Genomic DNA, 23530 nt, shown 5'->3' with positions numbered 1-23530 from the left:
CAGAGGTGCGGAGAGACTTAGGAGTTCTTGAGCAAGACTCCCAGAAGGTTAATTTGCAGGTTGAGTCTGTAGTAAAGAAGGCAAGTGCAATGTTGGCATTTATTTCACAAGGGGAATAGAATATAAAAGCAAGGAGATAATGTTGAGCCTTTATAAGACACTGGTCAAGCTGCATATGGAGTATTGCCAACAGTTTTGGACCCCATATCTCAGAAAGGATGTGTTGCCATTGGAGAGAGTCCAGAGGAGGTTCACGAAGACGATTCTGGAAATGAAGGGATTAATATATGAAGAGCATTTGGCAGTTTTGGGCCTGTACTCACTGGAATTTAGAAGAATGTGTGGGAGTCTCATTGAAACCTACTGAAATTTGAAAGAACTAGATAGGGTGGATGTGGAGAGGATGTTTCCTATGGTGGGGGTATCCAGTACTAGAGAGCGCAACCTCAAAATTGAGGGGGATGACCTTTTAGAATAGAGGTAAGGAGGAATTTTTTTAGCCAGTAAGTCGTAAGTCTTTGGAATGCTCTGCCACAGACTACGGTGGAATCCGTGGATATATTTAAGGCAGAAGTTGATAGCTTCCTGATAGGTCAGGGCACCAAAGGATATTACAAGAAGGCAGGTGTATGGGGTTGAGTGGGATCCAGGATCAGCCATGATGGAATGGCAGAGCAGACTCGATGGGCTGAATGGTCTAATTCTGCTCCCATGTCTCAGTCTTACAGCACAGGGATCAGGTCATTCAAGCCACAATGTTTTGCTGAACCAGCTAAAAGAAAAACCAAAAATACCCAAACACTAATCCCTCTTACCTACATCATGTCCATATCCTTCCATCTTTCTTACATCCATATGCCTATCCAAATGTTTCTTAAAAGCATCCAATAAAATTGCCTCTACCACCGTACAAGGCAACGCATTTCAGGCATCCACCACTCCCGAGTAAAAAAAAACTTACCCCTCACATCTCCCTTGAATCTACCCCCTTTCACCTTCAATATACGCCCTCTGGTATTAGACATTTCAACCCGGGGGTACAGATATTCTCTGTCCACTCTACCTTTGCCTCCCATAATCTTATAAACCTCTATCAGATCTCCCCTCAACCTCTGCTGCTCCACTGAAAACAACCCAAATTTATCCAGCCTCTCCTGACAGCACATGCCCTCTAAACCAGGCAGCATCCTAGTAAACCTCTTCTGCACCATCTACAAAGCCTCAACATCCTTCCTATAGTGGGGCATCCAGAACTGTATGCAATACTTCAGATGTGACCTAACCAGACTTTTATAAAGTTGCAACTTCTGATGCACTGGATTTGCAACATTAAAGGGATAGAATTACAGCAGAATTTCATATCAGCGGACTCTGGATTGGAGATTGCCAAACATTACGTGGATTTTCTGGTGTAGTCTGTTTTGTCGAATGCTTTTGTGGTATCATTCTGGAGGAATGTTGTCTCATTTTTTAAACTGCATTTCATTTGTGGTTTCTAAATGACAATAAACTGAATCTGAAAAGTAAAGCAGTTGAGGGGTTCTTGAATGTTTTCCGAGACAACACCGATGAACTGGTACTGAATGGCACCGTGGACTGGCAGATGAGGTGTGCTGCAGAGAGGAACCTTCACATAACCTATTTTAATGCCTGCTCTGTTCTGACATAATAACTATAGTTTTAAGTAGATAATTGGAATTTCTCTGCCTTTCCGCACATCCAAGCCGGATACGAGAACCTTTTGTTGTAACAAAACATTTGGGGCTTATATACAACTTGGATGAGAACGTAGTTTGCCTGTTGAACAAGTTGTCAGTTGTCAAATGTGGAGCTGCACAAAGCCATGAAAAGTACAGCAGGAGGTAGTTCAGTCTGGAAAATTAGATGTTGCACTGGCAAATAGAATTCAATCCAAATAATTGTAAGGTAATGTGCTTAGGGAGATAAAAATCATTTATACATATAGGATAAATGGCAGGACTCTCTTCTTGAGGATGGTTATTAACTTTGTTACACTAATATCATTTAACTGGGCTGCCAGGGATGTATCTGGGCTCTTTGAGCCTCACTGCTTCACTTTATGGGGTAATGCAAATGCAACTGAACATTGTGTAATCATAAGCAAGTGTCCCCACTTCTCACGGAATGAATATACATGGAGCAGATGTAATTGATAGGGCCAAGGCCAAAGTCTTGGGGACTTCCTGCAGAGATGCTACATTTGGAAGGATTCAGCTGAAACAACAGCTGTGATCCCCAACACTATTCATTTCCACAGACGCTGAGACTACTTGATGAGGAGTCATCAACTCAGTCAAGATCTTAATGTAATGGGTTACCACTCAACCCTGACCTCCAGAATTTGGCACTTTTGATCAAGATGGAAGCTGAAACCCAAAATGAGCACAGATGAGCAGATTGATGAGGAGAAGGGAGCAACACTGCAACATCTTGTCTTACACCATAGCTAGCTTTGGAGCATAATATTTCAGTACAAGAACAAGAATGCTGAGCTTTGCTGGGCTTCAGTACAGTGACTTGCTGTATCCAGCACTCAACCCTGTTTTGAGAGGTTCACCAGGAAATCTTGATGCCTTTCTGCACTGCGGTACATGGTAGGCAGTTGCACTAGTATCACAAATCTGTGGAACGTCTGATCAAATGTTCATGATGTTGGCTAACGTCCACTCGCTAGAAAATTAAAAGGACTCACTGAGACCAAAAATGAACACACAGAAAGAGATGAGAAACTGCTGCATTCTGGTTCTCACCAAAACATGGGTAAACAACATGCCTGACTCAGTATTTCAACTCAATGGGATGATTCTGTTCCACACAGACGGATACACCGTCAGGGAAATTCAGAGGCAGAGGGCTCTATGTGTACATTAACAAAGGTTGGTGCACAAACTCCTCTGTATTTAGTAGTCATTATTCTGGAGCAATTGAACACCTTACAATTAAATGCCAGCTACATTACCCACTCATGGAATTTACTGCTGTGTTCATCACTGCTGTCTACATTCCCCCTACCTCCAAGCATGAATACCAAGGATGTATTGGGAGAGCTTTACAGCATCTTCAGCTCCCTATAAAAGAAGCGCCCAGATGGTCTCTTCATAATTGCAGGAGACTGCAATATTGTGTACAGTTCTGGTCACCGAATTATAGGAAAGATATCAATAAATTAGAGAGAGTGCAGAGACGATTTACTAGGATGTTACCTGGGTTTCAGCACTTAAGTTACAGAGAAAGGTTGAACAAGTTAGGTCTCTATTCATTGGAGCGTAGAAGGTTGAGGGGGGATTTGATCGAGGTATTTAAAATTTTGAGAGGGATAGATAGAGTTGACGTGAATAGGCTGTTTCCATTGAGAGTAGGGGAGATTCAAATGAGAGGACATGATTTGAGAGTTAGGGGGCAGAAGTTTAAGGGAAACACGAGGGGGTATTTCTTTACTCAGAGAGTGATAGCTGTGTGGAATGAGCTTCCTGTAGAAGTAGTAGAGGCCAGTTCAGTTGTGTTATTTAAGGTAAAATTGGATAGGTATATAGACAGGGAAGGAGTGGAGGGTTATGGGCTGAGTGCGGGTAGGTGGGACGAGGTGAGATTAAGAGTTTGGCACGGACTAGGAGGGCCGAGATGGCCTGTTTCCGTGCTGTGATTGTTATATGGTTATATGTTAACCTGCTGGACACTTTACCCAAATTCCACCAACACGTCACCAAAGCCACTAGGGAAACAGACTGGACTATGTTTATACAGACATGGTACTGACAGAATGACAACCACATCTCCATATGTTAATGTTAGAATACCGAAAACAGAAAAACAAGTCAAGAGAACTAAAGTCCGCGTGGTCAAGAAGGTTCAGTCAATTACTATTCAAGACGAGGTAGTAAATTAGACATTGACTTCACGACAGAAACCAGAGAGTGGGAGGAGATACATGTCCCTCTCACTGGAGGCTGTGACTAGTGGTGTGCTGCAGGGATCGGTGCTGGGTTCTTAAGACAGGGGAGCAGAATTGGGCCATTCAGCGGATTGAGTCTGCTCTACTATTCCATCATGGCTGATCCCGGATCTCATTCAATCCTATATACCTGCCTTCTTGCCATATCCTTTTGACACCTTGACTGATCAGGGTCCGTTGTTGGTAAAACAAAAATAAAACAAAATCAAATCTTTAAAAAGAAGTGACATGGGATCGGAAGATGTAGAATCCTGTGGGTAGAATTAAGAAACAGCAAAGGTAAAAAGACCCTGATGAAAATTATATAAAGACCTTCAAACAGTAGCCAGAACATGGGATACAAATCACAACGGGAAATAGAAAAGGCATGTAGTAAGAACAACATTACAATAGTCATGGGGATTTCAATACGCAGGTAGATTGGGAAAGTCTGGTTAGTGTTGGATCCAGAGAGGGCATTTGTAGAATGCCAATGAGATGGGGTTTTTTTTAAGAGCACCGTAGAGTTTAGCTGATTAGGGGAAAGGCAGTTCTGGATTGCGTGCTGTATAATGAACCAAAATTTGACTAAGAGACTCTTAGGAGGCACTGATCATAATATATAATTCACCCTGCAGTTTGAGAGGGAGAGGATAAAGTTAGATATATGAGTATTAAAGCGCAGTAAAGGGAGTTACAGAGGCATGAGAGAATAGCTGGCTAAAGGTGGTAGGAAGGAGACACTAGCAGGGATGACGGCAGAGCAGCAATGGCTGGAGGGGGCAAAACTTAAACAGCATAGATACATCCCAAAAATGATGTATTCTAAAAGGAGGAAGAGGCAACAGTGGCTGACAAGGGAAGTCAAAGACAGCATAAAAGAAAAAGGGAGGGCATATAATATAGCAAAATATGTGGCAAGTTAGAGATTTGGGGAGCTTTTAAAAACCAACACAAGGCAACTAAAAAAGCCATAAGGAGAGATAAGATGAAATAGGATGGCCAATAACATAAGAGCATATCAAAAGTTTATTCAGATATATAAAAGATTAAAAGAGGGGTTAGAGTACTTATCAGAACGCTGGAAAATGATGCTGGAGATGTAGTGATGGGGGACAAAAAAAATGGCAGGCAAATAGTATTTTGTATCAGTCTTCACTATGAAAAATACTAGCAGTATACCAAAAACTTGAATGTTGGGGGTAGTAGTGAGTGTGGTTGCTATTACTAAGATGATGATACTTGGGAAGCTGAAAGGTCTGAAGGTAGGCAAGTCACCTGGACCTAATGGTGCACACACCAGGGTTCCGAAAGAAATAGCTGAAGAGATTGTGGAGGCATCAGTAGCTATCTTTCAAGAATCACTAGATAGTGGAATAGTTCTAGAGGACTGGAAAATTGCGAATGTCACTCCACTCTTAAAGAAATGAGGAGGCAGAAAAAGGGAACTAATTGGGAGTTATCCTGATTTCAGTTGTTGGGAAGATGTTGGAGTCCATTATGAAGGATGAGGTTTCGGGATACTTGGTGGCATGAGATGAAGTAAGCCAAAATTAGCATGGGGAAACCTGGCCTGACAAATCTGTTGGAATTATTTGAGGGAATAGCAGGCAGAATAGACAAAGGAGAGTCAGTGAATGTTGTTTACTTGGATTTTCAAAAGCCTTTGAGAAGTTGCTGCGCATGAGACAGCTAAAAAAGAGCCCATAGCATTACAGGGAAGATATGAGCATTGACAGAAGATTGGCAGACTGACAGGAGGCAAAGACTGGGAATAAGGAGGACCTACGCTCGTTGATTGCCAGTGACAAGTGGTGCTCCACAGGGGACCAGTTCTTTGCATATTATGTCAATAATTTGGATGACAGAATTGATAGTCTTGTGGCCAAGTTTGCAGGCGATACAACGACAGATGGAGGGGCACTAAGTGTTGAGGAAGTAGGGAGCCTTCAGAAGGACGTGCAAAAATTTGAAGAACGGGCAAAGGAGTGGCAAATGGAATGTAGTGTAGGGACCATGTATGATCATGCACTTTAGTAGAAGGAATAAATGGGGAAGAAATTCAGAGGTATAAAGGGACTTAGGGGTCCTTGTGCAGGATTCTCTAAAGATAAACTTGCAGGATGAGTCAGTGGGAAGGAAGGCAAATGCAATGTCAGCATTCATTTTGACTGAACAAGAATATAAGGAGGCAAACACAAGGAAATCTGCAGATGGATGGAAAGGTACATCTATAGTAGTGGTCACCAACCCGTCGATCACGATCGACTGGATAATCTTTGAGACTTCCCCAGAAGATCCCGAAAAAAAAGAAAAATAAATACACAAATATTGTTAAGAGATTGTTTCTGGGTTGCAGGGTTTTAGCTCCGTTATTTCTGCCCAGTGCGCATGCATGTAGCTCCCCCCGCCACGCACTACCGTGTACTTCAGTGGTCCCCAACCACTGGGCCGCAAGGGAACGATATGAATCAGCTGCACCTCTCCTCATTCCCTGTCATGCCACTGTTGAACTTGAATACACTCGAGGTCATTACCCAAGCGTGTCAGGGATGTGGCCGGCGGGAAGTGCCGTTGCTACTGGCTTGGAGCGCGGACAGATGGGCGCTGCCTCTCAACCTGTTTAGCACACTGAATGTCCGTGGGGAACCCGGTACTAAAATATTTGCAGACGACCTAATTCAGGCTCAGGGTTTCGTAAGTATCAGAGCAACTACCTTGCTGCAATCTACTGAAAGTCATCCCTTGAGCCAAACTTTTATCGGCCGATAGATCCTATGGGGGGGCAGGCGGGCACCCTGTTGCACACCTCGCTCGGTTGGTCAGTCGCCCTCTCCAGACCGCAACTGCCGCGGCCCTGGTACGGGAACAGCCACGCCTGGCCAAGGCGTCTGGCGGTGGGTAGGCGGGAGGCTGCAGTTCCGGCCTGGAGGCTGTCTAATGAGGCAATGAAGCACTCAAAACTGCTTCGGTACCTTGAGTCCAAGCACCCTGCACTTAAAGACAAATCTGTTGAGTTTTTTTCCAGTGGGAAAAACTTGAGCAAGCGGGACAGCAGTTAAGTGCTGAGTGCCACGTAAACTAAATGGCGGAATAGACTGGACATAAGGAGCCTGCTTCGAGTAATGCTGTATTCTTGTCATGTTTAACACCACACCCCCACTACCCCGTCAGCTGGTCCATAAGAATATTGTCAATATTGAACCGGTCCATGGTGCAAAAAAAGGGTGACCCCTGGTGTTCATACATTATTTCTACTTCCAGGTTGTGGGGTTTTACTTCCGGTCTTTTCTGCCCCGGTGCGCATGCGTGTAACTATTCAATTTGCAGTCGATCTTGCCTTTCACTAAGGCCAAGGTAGGGGATATTGGGCTTCAAACGGTTGGTGACTACTAATCTATAGGAAGAGGTACAGTCGACGTTTCAGGTCAAGACCCTTCATCAGGACTAATGGAAAAAAGAGATAGTAAGAGATTTGAAAGTGGGAGGGGGAGACCCAAAATGATAGGAGAAGACAGGAGAGGGAGGGATGAAGCTAAGAGCTGGGAAGTTGCTTGGCAAAAGGGATACCAGGCTGGAGAAGTGGGAGTATCATAGTACAGAAGGCCTTGGAAGAAAGAAAGGGGGAGGGGAGCACCAGAGGAAGATGGAGAACAGACAAGGAGTTATTGTGAAAGGGAAAGAGAGAGAGAAAAAAAGAAGGTAAGGAGGGTGTGATGCTGAGGCTTTATAAAGCATTGGTGAGACCACACTTGGGGAGTACTGTGAGCAGTTTTGGGCCCCTTATCTAAGATGTCCTGGCATTGAATAGAGTCTAGAAGAGGTTCACAAGATTATCCCAGGAATAAAGGGTTAACACATGAGGACTTTTGTTGGTAGCACTCACTGGAGTTTAGAAGAATGTAGAGAGATCTCATCGAAGCCTAACAAATATTGAAAGGCCTAGAAAGAGTGGATGTGGAGAGGGTGTTTCCTATAGTGGGTAAGTCTAGAACCAGAGGACAAAGTCTCAGAAAAGAGGGATGTCCATTAAGAACACAAAAGAGGAGGAATTTCTTCAGTCAAAGAGTGGTGAATCTGTGGAATTCATTGACAAGGATGGCTTTGAGGCCATTAAAGTGAAGGTGTTATCAGTCAGATTGTTGATAGAATGTGGAAACAAACTTGTGGGTAAGACCAAGATTAGGGGCAGAGTAGACAGTGAGAAAGACTAGCAAAGACTATCAGGATCTGGACCAGTGGAAAAATGGGGCTGTAAAATGGCAGATGGAATTTAATGCAGACAAGCATGAGATGTTGCACTCCACAAGGACAAACCAGAGTAGGATTTACATGGTGAGGGGGGTGATAAAGCATGACGATGCTTTGCATGCAGCTCTGATGGAATCATTAAATATTCCCATTTAGGACTACTGCAGCTGAAATCCATAGTCATAGCCATGGGTATGCAACATTGTTTTAAAATGTTTTTAAAAAATGTAGTGATACTCAAAATTAGCGAACCCTGAACGGCAGTCTCAAGTCACGAGTGCAGATCCCATTTAAGAAAATGGAAGCAGGGATGGCACACTGGTCTACAGCTACAAATGAAATGAAGGTGATTTAGGACCAACTTCCCCCATTCCCAACCATCCTGGTGGCAAATGTATAGACTGTGGAAAATAAAACTGAAGACTTCACATTAAGATTGCAGTACCACAAGGACATCAGGACTGCTGATGGACTGCTGCTCCATCCTGACGAAGGGTCTCGGCCCGAAACGTCAACAGCACTTCTCCCTATAGATGCTGCCTGACCTACTGCGTTCCACCAGCATTTTGTATGTGTTGTCAGGACTGCTGTATAGTTAGCTTCACAGAAACATGGTAGACAGCTGCCATTTCTGACGCAATGCTGTAGCCCAATAGCTTCATGACTCACAGCAAAGACAGGTCAAGTTGAGTCTTTTAAAAGGTAAAGTAGGTGGAGTATACTTTATGATTTACAAAACAACACACCCTGATGCCTTCCCCATCTTTGCAGGGTATTTCAAACGGGCCAGCTTAAAGAACAACTACCACAAACTACCACCTGTGAAGTCTGAGGAGCCAACACACTTTATATAACCAACTAGAACGTTTACCGTGCCTTCCCAGACACACGCCTTGGGAAGTCAATCTGTACAATAGAAGCTGTACTTCTATTCCTAGTGTATAGGCAAAGAGAAAAGACCATGGCACCAATGGTGAGGACCAAGATGGTGTAGTAAAGGGAAGCACAGGAGCACTTACAGGACTGCTTTGAATAGGTAGACTGGACAATATTCAGGGATTCATTTTGAATCTGAATGAATACACAATTGTCACTGCCTTCATCAAGATTTGTGTAAATAAGCGTGTGCCTTTGAGAACATACTAGACATATCTAAACCAAAAAGCTGTAGGAGATTCAGAGTGTGCTGAGGGCTAGAATTGTGGCATGCAAGCCCAGTGATCCAGAACTATATTGTAAAAGGAAGGCCATTTTAGAAGTGAACAAAACAATTCCAATTGAGGTTAGAGACTGAATCGGATGCATGTCAGGTCTGGCAGAGTTTGCAGGCCATTACTTCCTACAATGAATAACTGTGATGCTTCATTCTCAGTTGAGCTCAATGCTTTTTATGCATGCTCTGAAAAGGAGAATAAAACTACATCCGTGCAAATCCCTGTGGCTTCTGGTGACACAGTCTCAGAGACCAACATCAAAACATATTTCAAGAGGCTGACTCCTCATGCGTTGTCAGGCCATGATGATGTACCTGGTAGGGCACTGAAAAGCTGAGCCAATCAAATGGCAGTAGCATTCAAGGATATCTTCAACCTCTCACTGCTGCAGTCAGAGGCGACAATCATACCAGGGCCCAAGGACAGCAGTGTGAGCTGCCTCAACAACTATCATCCAGTGGCATCATTACATCTATTATAAAGATTTACATCTACTGGAAGTACTTTACATCTACTGTAAAGTACTTCCAGAGTTTTGTCATGGCTTGTTTAAGCAGCAGGAGTTGATACAAGGACCTGGACCTGCTGCAATTTGCCTATTGCTACAATAGGTCTACAGTGGATGCAATCTCACTGGCTGCCCATTCAGCCTTTGATCACCTGGACAATAGCAATAGCTATGTCAGGCTGCTGTTTGTTGATTACAGTTCGATGTTTGACACAATCAACCCTCAGTACTAACCAACAAGATTCAAAATGTGGCCCTCTGTAACTGGATCTGTGACTTCCTCACTGGGAGACCGCTGTCTTTGCAGGTCAGAACTAACATCTCCTCCGTACTGACAATCGACAGTAGTGTACTATGAAAGCTACGGTGTGCAGCCACCGTCTCTAACAGCAGCAGATCTCAGAAGGATTCTGCAGAGTGTCAACCCACGCAAGGCCACCAAGCCAAACAACATCCAAGGCTAAGTACTCAGGGAACATGCCCACCAACTCAGACATTTTTACAGACAGCTTCATCATTTCATTTATCCTGGTTGCTATCCCCCATGCTTCAAATCAGCCACCATCATCCCTGTACTAAAGAACTCTAAACCTTCTGAACTAATGCATACGTTAGAATGCTGTTCCTGGCCTACAGTTCAGCATTCAACATCATAATTCCCTCCAGACTTGACAGGAAGCTCAGAGATCTCTGCCTTCACCTCACCTTTGTAGCTGGATCCTAGACTTCCTATCAGATTGCCGACAGGTGGTATCCCTCACTTCTGCCCCTCAGCAAAGGTGCCCCCCAGGGTTGTGATCCGAGTTCCCTTCTCTACTCCTTTACACCCACAACTGTACTGCCACACACAGCTCCAATCTACTGATCAAATTCACAGGTAACATGATTTTGATTGGCCTTATTTCTAGAGGTGTTGAGACAGCCTACAGAGAAGAGGTTGACACCCTGACACAGTGTTGCTGGGATAACAACCTCTCCCTCTTTGTTAGAAAAAGAGCTGATTGTGGAGTACAGGAGAAATGGAGACAGGTTCAGCCCAATTAACATCAATGGGCCTGTACTTGAGAGAGTGAGTAGTTTCAAGCTCCTCGGTATACATATCACCAATGATCTCACCTGGGTAGTACACATCAGCTTTGTGGCATAAAAGGCACAACAGCATCTCTTTCACCTCATGTGACTGGAGAAGTTCAGCATGGGCCTCCAAATCCTCAAGACCTTTTACAGAGGCACCATTGAGAGCATACTGACTGGCTGTATCACTGCCTGGTACGAGAACTGTACCAACCTTGATCAATGGGTACTGCAGAGTGGTACAGCCAGCCTGGCGCATCTGTGAATGTAGACTTTCCTCCAGTGAGGACATTTATAACAGCAGGAACAGGAAAAAGGCTTGGAAGAGCATCGGGGGACACCAATCACCCTAACTATAAACTGTTTCAGCTGCTTCTGTCTGGCAAATGATACTGCAGCATTAAAGCCAGGACCAACAGGCTATGGGACAGCTTCTTTCTACAAGCCATTAGACTTTTAAATTTACACGTCTGTACACGGCGATGGAGTCGTAACTCAAAGAATTTTACTCCCTCACACTGCAATGTATGTAAGATTTAAATAAATTTTAGATTCTCAATTCTAAAACAGAGGGCATATTAATAGAGCAAAAATTAGTGGGCATTTTGAGGATTGGGAAGCCTTTAAAAACCAACAGAAAGTAACTAAAACAAAAATTAGGAAGGATAAGATGGAATATGAAAGAAATCTGGCAAAAAATATTAAAGATGATATCAAATGTTTCTTCAGATACATGAAGTGTAAGACAGTGGACATCAGACTGCTGGAAAATGATGCTGGAGAGAGAGGTAGTAATGGCAGACAAGGAAATGACAAACTGAATATTTTGCATCTGTCTTCACTGTGGAAAACACTAGCAGCATGGTAGAAATTTCAGTGTCATGAGTCAGAAGTGTATGAATTTGTCATTACAAAGGAGAAAATCCTTGGGAAAATGAAAGGTCTGAAGGTAGATATATCACCGAGACCAGATGATGTACACCTCAGAGATCTGAAACAGGTGTCTGAGTAGATTGTGGAGGCATTAGCAATGATCCTTCAAGAACCATTTGATTTTGGTATGATTCCTGAGGACTGGAAAATTGCAAATGTCACTCCACTCTTCACGAAGGGAGAGAGGCAAAAGAAAGGAAATTAAAGACCAGTTAGTCCGACCTCAGTGGTTGGGAGACTGTTGGAATCTATTGTTAAGGATGAGGTTTCTGAGTACCTGAAGGCACATGATAAAATAGGTCATAGTCAACGTGGTTTCTTCAAGGGAAAATTTTGCCTGACAAATCTGTTCGAATTCTTTGAAGAAATAACAAACAGGGAAGACAAAGGAGAATCAGTTGATGTTGTGTATCTAGATTTTCAGAGGACCTTTGACAAGGTGCCACGCACGTGGCTGCTTAACCAGTTAAGAACCTATCGTATTACAGGAAAGATACTAGCATAGATAAAGCAGTGGTTGACTGGCAGGAGGCAAAGAGTGGAAACAAAGGGAGCCTTTTCTGGCTGTCTGCCAGCGACTAGTGGTGTTGAGACCATTTCTTTTTACATTATATATCAATTACCTGGGTGATGGAATTTATAACTTTGTTGTAAAGTTGTGGATGATACAAAGATAGGTGGAGGAGCAGGTAGTTTTGAGGACAATAGACAATAGACACAGAAGTAGATCATTTGGCCCCTCGAGTCTGCACCGCCATTCTGAGATCATGGCTGATCATTCACTATCAATACCCAGTCCCTGCCTTGTCCCCATATCCCTTGATTCCCCTATTCATCAGATATCTATCTAGCTCCTTCTTGAAAGCATCCAGAGAATTGGCCTCCACCGTCTTCCGAGGCAGTGCATTCCACACCTTCACAACTCTCTGGGAGAAGAAGCTCTTCCTCAACTCTGTTTTAAATAACTGACCTCTTATTCTCAATCCATGCCCTCTGGTACTCAAGGAAGAGGCTTATACAACAGAGAATAGGCAAAATGCAGATGAAATGCAGTGTTGAGAAGTGTACAGTCATGCACTTTGGTAGTAGTAATGAAAGGGTTGACTATTTTCGAAATAGAGAGAAAATTCAAAAACCTGAGGCTCAAAAGGGGCTTGAGAGTCCTTGCGCAGGATTCCCTAAGGGCTAATTTTCAGGTTGAGTCCTCGGTGAGGATGACAAATGCAATGTTAGCATTCATTTCAAGAGGAACGGAACATAAAAGTAAGGATTTCATTTTGAGGCTTTATAAAGCACTGGTGAGACCTCACTTGGAGTATTCTGAATAGTTTTGGGCCCCTAATCTTAGAACCGATGCTGAAGAGGGTTCAAAGGAGGTTCACAAAAATGATTCCAAGATTGAATGTGTACCACATAGCCTACTGTATAATATGGGACTATTTTATGTTGTAGCAACACGTTATTGAGCATGCGCTATTGGGCACATATTGATCTGTATATATGTGTTCAGTTCGGGTTCTGTAAGTAAAAAACCCTTAACATAGCTCCTGTCTCCAGCGTTTTTCATTTAATTTTTCAATTTTTTTATTGATTTCCAAATAAAGAATATACAAATCGGAAGAGGAGTTTAACAAGTAGATAATATAAAAGACATAAACAGAAACAGTAAAAACAATAAGTATATAATATCAAAATCACATAAGTAAAATATTATGCTGCTATATATACAATGGTCAAAAAAAACTACAACTCCTCATAGCAATCATAAAAAAAAGATTGGAAATTTTATTGATAAGGAAAAAAAACAACTAAACTGAAACAAAAAACAAAAAAAAGAAAGATTGGGCAGTCCAATTGAGGATAAAATTAGAAAAAGAGAGAAAAAAACACATCCTTCCAGTCATCTCCAAACCTTCATGGATAAGGATTTTCCCCAAAGAGAATAAAGAAAAATAAATAAAAAATTAATTAAATCATGTGAAAATATTGAATAAAAGGTCGCCAGACTTGTTCAAAATTAAAGGATGTATCAAATGCCCAGCTTCTAATTTTCTCCAAGCTTAGACATGACATAATGGAGGAGAGCCAACAGAAAACAGCAGGCAGGTTAGATTCTTTCCAGTGTAGCAAGATAGCTCTCCCAGCCAGTAAAGTTGAAAAAGCTATCACATGTTGGGCGGAAGCAGACATTTTGCTTGCTTCCTCTGGAATGATCCCAAAAATTGCTGTAAGTGGATTAGGTTGAACATCCATATCTATAACTTTAGATAATATTCCAAACACATCCCTCCAAAAATTATATAAACTTAGACATGACCAAATCATATGAGTTAGAGTAGCCATTTCTGCATTACATCTGTCACAAATAGGGCTTATATTCGGAAAAAGATGCGCCAATTTATCTTTGGACATATGGGCCCTATGTACTATCTTAAACCGAATTAAGATATGGCGTGCGCAGATAGATGAATTATTGACTAAATAATAAATTTTACTCCATTGATTATCTGAAAGTGAATGTTGAAGTTCTACTTCCCAGGTACGTTGAACCCTATCATTAGGCGACATGTGAGCGTTCATTAACTTTTTATAAATGATAGCTATTAATCGTTTTTGAAAAGGTTTAAACTGAAAAATAACATAAGCCAAATTTGAAGAGCAGGCCATGGGGTAATTTGGTAAAAAAATCACGTAAAAAATTCCTAACCTGTAAATATCTGAAAAAATGTGTATTAGAGATATCATATTTATCCATTAACTGTGAAAAAAACATTAAACAGTCTTGTAAAAACAAATCCAGAAGTTTTTATTCCCTTAATTTTCCATGTTAAAAAAGCCTTATCCAAAGTTGATGGTTTAAAAAAATTAGAATAAATATTACTAGAAAGTAAAAAATCATTTAATTCAAAAATTCTATGAAATTGAAACCAAATTTTTAAAGTATGTTTAGTAATAGAGTTGAGAGCTTGTCTACCTATTGTGGAGAGTGAAAACGGAAGAGGAGTTCCTAATAAAGAAGCTAACAAAAAACCCCATTACTGAATTTTCCTCCAGCTGTAACCATGAAGGGCGATCTTGGTCATCTATATCATAAATCCAAAAAGTAATATAACGAATATTAATTGCCCAATAATAAAATCTAAAGTTTGGTAAAGCCAGTCCTCCATCTTTTTTTGATTTTTGCAATAAGAGTTTATTCACTCTGGAGCTTTTATTATTCCAAACATAAGATAAAACCAAAGAATCTATTTTATCAAAAAATGTTTTTGAAACAAAAGGGTAAACTGCTTGAAATATATATAAAAAATTTTGGTAGAATAACCATTTTTATAGCATTTATTCGACCTATCAATTATATCGACATAGGTGACCATTTAGAAAGCGCCTGTCAAGTATATTTAAGTGAAGGGAAGAAATTATACTTATATAGGTCTTTAAAAATACTTGTAATTTTGATACCAAGGAAAGTAAAATGGTTTTTGGCAATATTAAAAGGTATTTGATCATAATAATCAGAATAATTATTAAGAAATAATTCATTTTTATGTAAATTAAGTTTAAATCCAGGAAAAGTACCAAATTCCATAAATATAGATAACATAGAAGGAATAGATTTCTTAGGATTTGAAATGTAAACTAATAAATCATCCACGTATAACGAAACCTTATGTAATTTATGCCCTCTCCTAATACCCTGCACAGAATTGGAATCCCAAAGAGCAACAGCAAGTGGTTCTAAAGCCAAATTAAATAATAAAGGACTAAGGGGACAACCCTGACGGGTACCTCTATATAAGCTAAAGTAAGGAGACTTTTGATTATTAGTTAAAACCGCAGTTAAGTCAATTTAATCCAGGAAATAAATCCTGGACCAAAATTGAACCTCTTCAAAACCTGGAATAGATAAGACCACTCCAAAGGCTTTCTCTGCATCCAAAGATACAATACATTCCGATTCGTTGGCAGAGGGGGAATAAATGATATTTAATAATCTTCAAATATTAAAATGTGAATACCTATTTTTAATAAATCTCATTTGATCATTTGAGACAAAATTAGGCAAGATAGTCTCAAGCCTATTTGCTAGAATCTTAGAGAGAATTTTAAAATCTACATTCAGTGAAAAAATAGGTCTATAGGATACACATTCCAGAGGGTCTTTTCCTTTTTTTGGAATCAATGAAATTAGTGCTTCATAAAAAGTTTTAGGAAGGTTCCCAGAGGATGTAGAGTCGGTAACCGTTTGATGAAGATGTGGTATAAGCATTTCATGAAAGGTCTTGTAAAATTCTACCGTATAACCATCAGGTCCTGGAGCTTTACATAATTGCATAGAGGATATAGCCTTAAACATATATTCAAAAGAAGGAATAAATCCGGGCAAATAACGTTATAAACAATATTCTTTCTCTTGAAAAAGAAAAGTAAGTAAGTGTGTGTGTGTGTGTGTGTGTGTGTGTGTGTGTGTGTGTGTGTGTGTGTGTGTGTGTGTGTGTGTGTGTGTGTGTGTGTGTGTGTGTGTGTGTGTGTGTGTGTGTGTGTGTGTGTGTGTGTGTGTGTGTGTGTGTATGTGTGTGTATGTGTGTATGTGTGTGTGTCTATACACACACACATATACTGAGATAGATATATATATATATATATATATATATCAGACCTAAAACTATAAGTATTGAAGCAAATAAAAGAAATAAGGTTAATACACAACAGGTCCTACATGGACCACTAAAGTACAGTACTATAAAGGTTCCCTACAAGACAGTTATATATGTACTAATTATTAATAAGATAAAGAAAAAATTAAATCGACCATGTCCCATACCAGAGAATGAAAAGGTATAACATGTACTTAACTCAAAAGCTCCATAAACAACTCATACAGCAGATACCTCAAAATTGCCTAATGAGTAATCGGAGTAACTTTAATATTTTATTCAGTAGGCTTAACTTTAAGGTTTTTAATACACTCCCATCCCTCCTGAGGAGAGCAGATTCTCAATGATTGAGATTTTTCAGGTAAAATTATCAGCTTTGCTGGTAAGTGAAGGGAGGGATTTAAATTTTATTTATACATTTCATTCATAACTTCTCCATATTTCTTCCTTTCGGCAAAGATTTCAGGTGGATAATCTTCAACTATACGAATTTGTATTGAACTGAAGAATAACTTCCGTTTCTTTCTGGCTTCTCGAATAATAGCTTCTTTAGTTGTATAATAATGCAAAGAAAGTACAACTGCTCGAGGATGTAATTCGGCTGTACGCCAAAAAAATGGAATTCTGTGAGCTCTGTAAATTAAGGGGCTAGTTTCAAGGGTCTCATTGAAAAGTGAGTACAACATATCTGAAAAGAATTTTAACAGATCGCCAGCTTCAGTATTTTCAGGCAGTCACAGAATACGCAGATTCCTCCAATGCCCTCTACTATCTAAATCAACCATTCTTTTCTTAGATAGTTCCAAGGTAATTTCATTAATTTTCTTTTCCACTGAAGATATCTTCATTCCTTGATCTTTAATAGTTTACTTGAATAAATCATGCTCAGTCTCGATTTGGGTTGTAGTGCTGAAGTGTTTGAAGTTGAGAGTCCAAGTTTTCCAGAGAGTCTTGAATAGCTTTCTCAAGCTTCGCGTTTGAACTGGCCAGCTTATCAATTTTAATATTAAGCGAACCGAATTCCAACTTCATGTCTTGTATTGAAGAAAATATTCCCGCTAGTGTAACAGATTCCTCCGTTTTCTTGGTTTGTTCTGTTTGCTCCATTTCAGGGAAAGTCTTGCCACTACGCAATTCAATATCAGAACAACTTTTTTCAGCCATTGTAATTAAGTCGTGAATCCTTCAGTAAAAATAATAAATCCTTCAGTAGAAGTAGTAAATCATCAAAACTAAAAGGGATCTGTTAGTGGGATATAAAATATATTAAAAGAGAGAGAGCCGCTAGGAATGCGACCTACTCCATATGCTACAAGGTGGAGAATTCCCCCGGCGTTTTTATTAATGATATTGTTGTGTAAACAGCCACATACACAACAAATTGGCGACAAGGTTAATGAACCTACATTGTATCGGAACACTGAGTTTAACTGGTAACGACACTCGGAGGAAGAGTGCAAGGAACGAGCCAAGGAGCAGGAGAAGGAGGTGGAGTGCAGCTGGAGTGAGGAACGTCGGGAGACTAAGAGACACAGTTGGAGCCACGGCGCGTCCAGCCAAAATCAGGGCCAGCGCTGACCCAAAGGACTGAGGGTCTGCCTGTCCCTGAAGGGGAAAAAAGGAGCGACAACACGCATCTGGCCAGAGTATGCTCACGATGCTAGTAAAAAAAAGGTCACAGGAGTCAAAAACAAGGGACCGGGGTTAAATTTACAAGGGACCAAGGCTAAATTCACATAAAGGATAAATTAACATAACATAATTGGAACCATTACAGCATTTGATAGTGGCATTGAAGACTGGGCAATTTATATTGGAAGAATAGAGTTATATTGTGCTGCTAACAGTGTTAATGAAGGAAAGAAAGTCAACATCTTACTTAATGTAATGGGCGCGAAAACATACAGCCTGCTACGGAGCTTGTTAACCCCTAAAAAGCCAGCTGTCAAAATGTTCAAGCAAATAGTAGACACCCTCCAACAGCATTTAAACCCCAAACTGCTGGTCATTGCTGATTTAAATTCTATAAACGGAATCAGAGCGAAAATGAAAACATTTCTGAATATTGTGCTGAATTGCGCTAACTATCAGAACATTGTCAATTTGGAGCTGGTCTATCAGACGCATTGAGGGACAGGTTAGTGTGTGGCATACACTGTGAAGCCACACAGAAGCGCTAAACATCATTAGAAAGAGCCTCACAAGGTGCTTCAGAGATACAACAAAAATCTCTGGAATATGTTACAAATAAAATGTCACTGAGCAGAAATGAAGGAAAGAAATGTTACCATTGTGGGAACATGCTGAACAGAAGTAAAGGAAAGAAATGCTACCATTGTGGGAACAGGTCACATGACCCTGAGGACTGTTGGTTTAAAGACAAGGAATGCAGGAACTGTGGCAAACAGAGTCACACTGGCAGAGTATGCAAAGCTAGTAAACAACAAGAAAAGGGCGAAATACAGAGGAAAAAGAAACCCCAGGAAGGAAAATACAAGGTACACAAAATGAAAGAAGGCAGTTCTGAAGAAAGCAGTTCTGAAGAAAACGACTCTTACGAAAGTGTCTTGTCTGCAACTTCACAGAGTGAAAGAGTCAGAAGATCGAAGAATAATAAAGGATCAGTCCACAAGTGGCAGGCAAGAGATTGAAAATAGAGTTGGATACAGACTTAGCTTTAACAGTAATCTCTGTGCACGACTACAAATGACTGTTTACTCACATACCTCTGAAACGAACTAAACTACTGCTCAAGACTTACACAGGACAGAAAGTGCATCCCAAAGGTAAAATTAAAGTGACAGTGATTTATGGGGACAAAACACAGCAGCTGAAAAATGTGCTGGAAAATGGAGGACCACCGTTGTTGGGACGTGACTGGCTCAGGAAAATCCAGTTGGATTGGCACACCATCAAGGCACTAGACGTATCAACAAAAGAGGGCAGCTCGGCGAGGAAGATGTCTGCAGCTCTTCTCTCACCCATTGTTGACTATTACAATGACGAGGAGGAGCTAGACAACGTTGACAGGGAGACAAATATTGCCAATAAGCAGGATGATGAAGACTACCTGGAAGTAGAAAGAACAGATGTACCAAGAGAAACTGACATCTCTCAAAAGACAGCTGCAGCAGTTACAAGAAGGCACTTTGCAGGAGTATCAGAAAAGGATGAAGAAACTAGATCAGCAATACAAGCAAGGAATATGAAATGCAGAGTTTTTTCTGCAACTGGAGACAGAAAAAGTAGAAAGGAATTATATTAGAGAGAAGAAAGAAGCGGAGAGAGCGCAGGAGCCCCCACCTCAGACCGGCCCGAGCCACAACTACCTCACGCAGCCTGTCAACACCATGAGTGAGGCCAAGTTGGAGCAACAATCCGAACAGCAGCAGCAACAGCCAGACAAACCCAAATCCCCCGGGGAGAAGAAAGTCATCGCAACAAAGGTTCTTGGAACAGTAAAGTGGTTCAATGCACAAAATGGATATGGATTCATCAACAGGAATGACACAAAGGAAGATGTATTTGTATATCAGACTACTATAAAAAATAACCCACGTAAATACCTCCACAGTGTTAGAGACGGTGAAACTGTGGAGTTCAACGTAGTGGAAGGTGAAAAGGGTGCAGAAGCAGCAAATGTAACTGGTCCCGGAGCAGTTGCAGCCCAAGGAAGCCGATATGTTGTGGACAGAAATAGTTATCTTCGCTGCAACCCTCGCCACCGAGGTCCATCACGTAATTACCAACAGAACATTGAAGGTGGAGAGAAAGGAGATGGAGTAGGGTCAGCTTCAGATGGAGGAAACCAAAATGATCAAAATCAGCAACATCACCCTCCTTACAGAAGACAGCGTTACCCACCTTACTTTGTTCGTCATCGCTATGGTTGCCGCCCACAATATAGCAACCAGCCTCAAGGAGAAGTTACTGAGGGTGGTGAAATAAATGAAAACCAGGTTGCTGGGGAAGAAGGTAAACTTAACAGAGGACAAAATCAATTCCACTCAAACAAACAGCTTTCGCACAAGATAAATTTGAACCAATTTTTTCCTCCATTGAGAATCATACAATTAATCCTTTGCAGGAAAGTTTCTTTTGCACATACATATTTTGAATCCTCAGCTGATGTGTCTTGTTTTTCACAAAGAAATTGGGAAACAGCATCAAAACAGAGGCAAATTCTGGAAACAACTGTATTTCTATTGTATTTTCACACGTGCTGAATGTGCATCTGAAGGAATTCTCCCTCTTGAGCCAGACAGATAGCACTGCAGGTATCCTTTAATATCAGCAAAACTGTACTTTAACAGCAGCTTAAGAACAATGGAACTAACAACAGGATTTCGATCAACTGCTGCGCCAAATGGTGAAAGATTAGTGGTAAAGTACTGATCTTTCTATGAGTCATTGGATTGCCCTGACTTTTGAATAACTAGTAGAGACAGCAGATCACCAACCACTTCTTTTGTTGGTGATGAGTCATCTTTGAAGCAGACCATAGAAACTCCCTATGCTCAGAGGTCAACTTTTCATGGCTTTTATATAGAAACCTGTATTAAAACAAACAAGTTTATTGACAGATGTTACTCAGAGGATCAGAGAAGACCCCTCCCCAAAAGACTTGAGGTATAATTATTATTATGTTACTTTGTTATAATCTCATATTAAGTTACTAATTAAACAGTGGGTGGGCATTTGAATATTAAAGGTACACATACAGTATTTGTTTAGCATAAAAAAAGTTAATAAACTTTTTAAATAAGAAGTGTACCACATAGCCTACTGTATAATATGGGACTATTTTATGTTATAGTAACACATTATTGAGCATGCGTTACTGGGTGCAAATTGATCTGTATACATGTCCAGTTCGGTTTCAATTAGTAAAGAACCCTGTTAACGTAGCTCCCGTCTCCAGCGTTTTTATTAATGATATTGTTGTGTAAATGGCCACATACACAATGGAATAGCTTGTCATATGAAGAGTGTTTGATGGCTCTGGGCCTGTACTCACTAGAATTCAGAAGAATGAGGGTGATCTCATTGAAATCTATTGAATGGTGAAAGGTCTTGATAGAGTGGCTTTGGATAGGATGTGTCCTATGGTGGGAGAATCTAGGACCAGAGAACACAGCTTTAACAGAGGGATGTCCTTTTTGAACAGAGATGATGAGGAATTTCTTTAGCCAGCGGGTGGTGAATTCATTGTCACAGGCAGCCATAGAGGACAAGTCTTTATGAATATTTAAGGCAGAGGTTGATTATTTTTGATTGGTCAGAGCATGAAGTGTTATGGGGAGAAGCCAGGAGATTGAAGCCGAGAGGATTAATGGATCAGCCATAATGAAATGGCACAGCAGTCTCAATGGGACAAATGGCCTAATTCTCCTCCTATATCTTATGGCCTAAACAAATACCACCTGATGGCACTAATGCTAATCACAACAAAGTGCTCTGAATGGCTGATAATAGCACATATCAAAAAAGCTCCATTCCTGCCACACTGGACACACATCAATATGCCTACACACAGAACTGCTCTACAACAGGTGCCATAGCATCTGTTATGTACCTGGCTCTGACACAAGGATATTTGTGTCAGAATGCTGTTTCTAGATTTCAGTTCAGCATTTAACACTATTGTCCCATAGACCTTGGTGAACAAACCCTTACCCCTCGGTCTAAATACGTTTCCGTGCAACCAGTTGTTAGACTTCTTAACAGACCTTAGATAGTCAGGATGCATAACTATGTCTCCCTCCAAACCGTCTTTAAAATGGGAGACTCAAGGCTGTGTGCTGAGCCCACTGCTATACACTCTGCTCAAACAAAACTGCATGGCCAAATGCCTGAGAAATTATATCATCAATTTGCCAATGAAACAACAGTAGTGGGGCTCATCATCAATGATTAGACAGCCTACAGAAAGGAGTGGGAAGAGCTTGAGGCCTGGCACCAGGCAAATAACCTCTTCCTCAATGTCACAAGATAAAAGAGATAGTTATCAAGACTGATAACTCGCATTAATCACATCCCCTTTTACCTCAGCGGCACAACAGTGGAGGCTGTGAGCAGTATCAAATCCCTGGGAGTGCTCATCTTGCACAACCTCATGGCCCTTGAACACATCCTACACAGTCAGGAAAGCTCACCAAGGCCAAGGAGAGCTGGACTATGCATATCTCTACACAGATCCTTCGACAGATGAGCAGTAGAAAGGATCCTAACATTCTGCATCAATATGTGAGACAGAAACAGCACTGTGATGGACACGAAGGTTCCTCAAAGCGCATTCAAAACTGCTCGATGTATCACCAGCACCAACCCACCCAACATCAAGGACATATGAACAAAAAAGTACTGGGAAAGGGCCAGAACATGATGAATGATCAGACCCACTATGCTTATGGACTGTTTGCTACACTATCAAGGAAGCTACATAGCATCTGCACTAGTACCATTACCATCAGACTAAAAAACAGTTACTTTCCCCAAGCACTAAGGTGCATCAATACCTTCACCTACTAATCCATCTAACCCATCCCTCCACAGACCACCCCCCTAACCACCACTACTTTATTATTTCCTCCCAGAGTCACCTTATGTACAGACATTCCTGTGTTTGGTGTCACTTTATGGACATGCAATGAATCTCTGTACAAGATTCAATGAATCTCTATTTATATGTAATTTTTATTATCGTGTTCTTTATCTTGTTTTTTTTGTGCTGCATCAAATTCAGCATAGCAATTATTTCATTCTCCCTTGTACTTGTATATTGGAAATATTAAACTGTCTTGAATCTTCTGCTTTTTGTAGCTGTTGAAGTTGTACTTACCTGAGATACAAGGAGAATTACTTGCAGCAGAATAACTTGTAATAAATAGATGAATATCAGAACAATTGAAATCTTGGCGTAGAACCAAGCAGACATTGAATC

The 23530-nt window shown here is 40.9% G+C and overlaps 2 protein-coding genes across 6 annotated transcripts in view; one reads left to right on the top strand and one right to left on the bottom strand.

Moving 5' to 3' along the window:
- madd (MAP-kinase activating death domain) overlaps positions 1-23530 on the bottom strand; it is a 248446-nt gene that overhangs the window by 182992 nt on the left and 41924 nt on the right. The gene's annotated exons all lie outside the window — the stretch shown is intronic.
- On the top strand, positions 19602-20820 carry LOC132396379 (Y-box-binding protein 1-like). Its single transcript, XM_059973905.1, has one exon. It carries the CDS (start codon positions 19938-19940, stop codon positions 20811-20813), a length of 876 nt encoding a protein of 291 aa, XP_059829888.1. The 5' UTR covers positions 19602-19937; the 3' UTR covers positions 20814-20820.

Source organism: Hypanus sabinus, chromosome 7 (assembly GCF_030144855.1).
Source record: "Hypanus sabinus isolate sHypSab1 chromosome 7, sHypSab1.hap1, whole genome shotgun sequence".
In the NCBI taxonomy this organism is placed as follows: domain Eukaryota; kingdom Metazoa; phylum Chordata; class Chondrichthyes; order Myliobatiformes; family Dasyatidae; genus Hypanus; species Hypanus sabinus.
The sequence above is the reverse complement of the archived record's forward strand: the minus strand, read 5'-3'. Positions and strand labels throughout refer to the sequence as shown.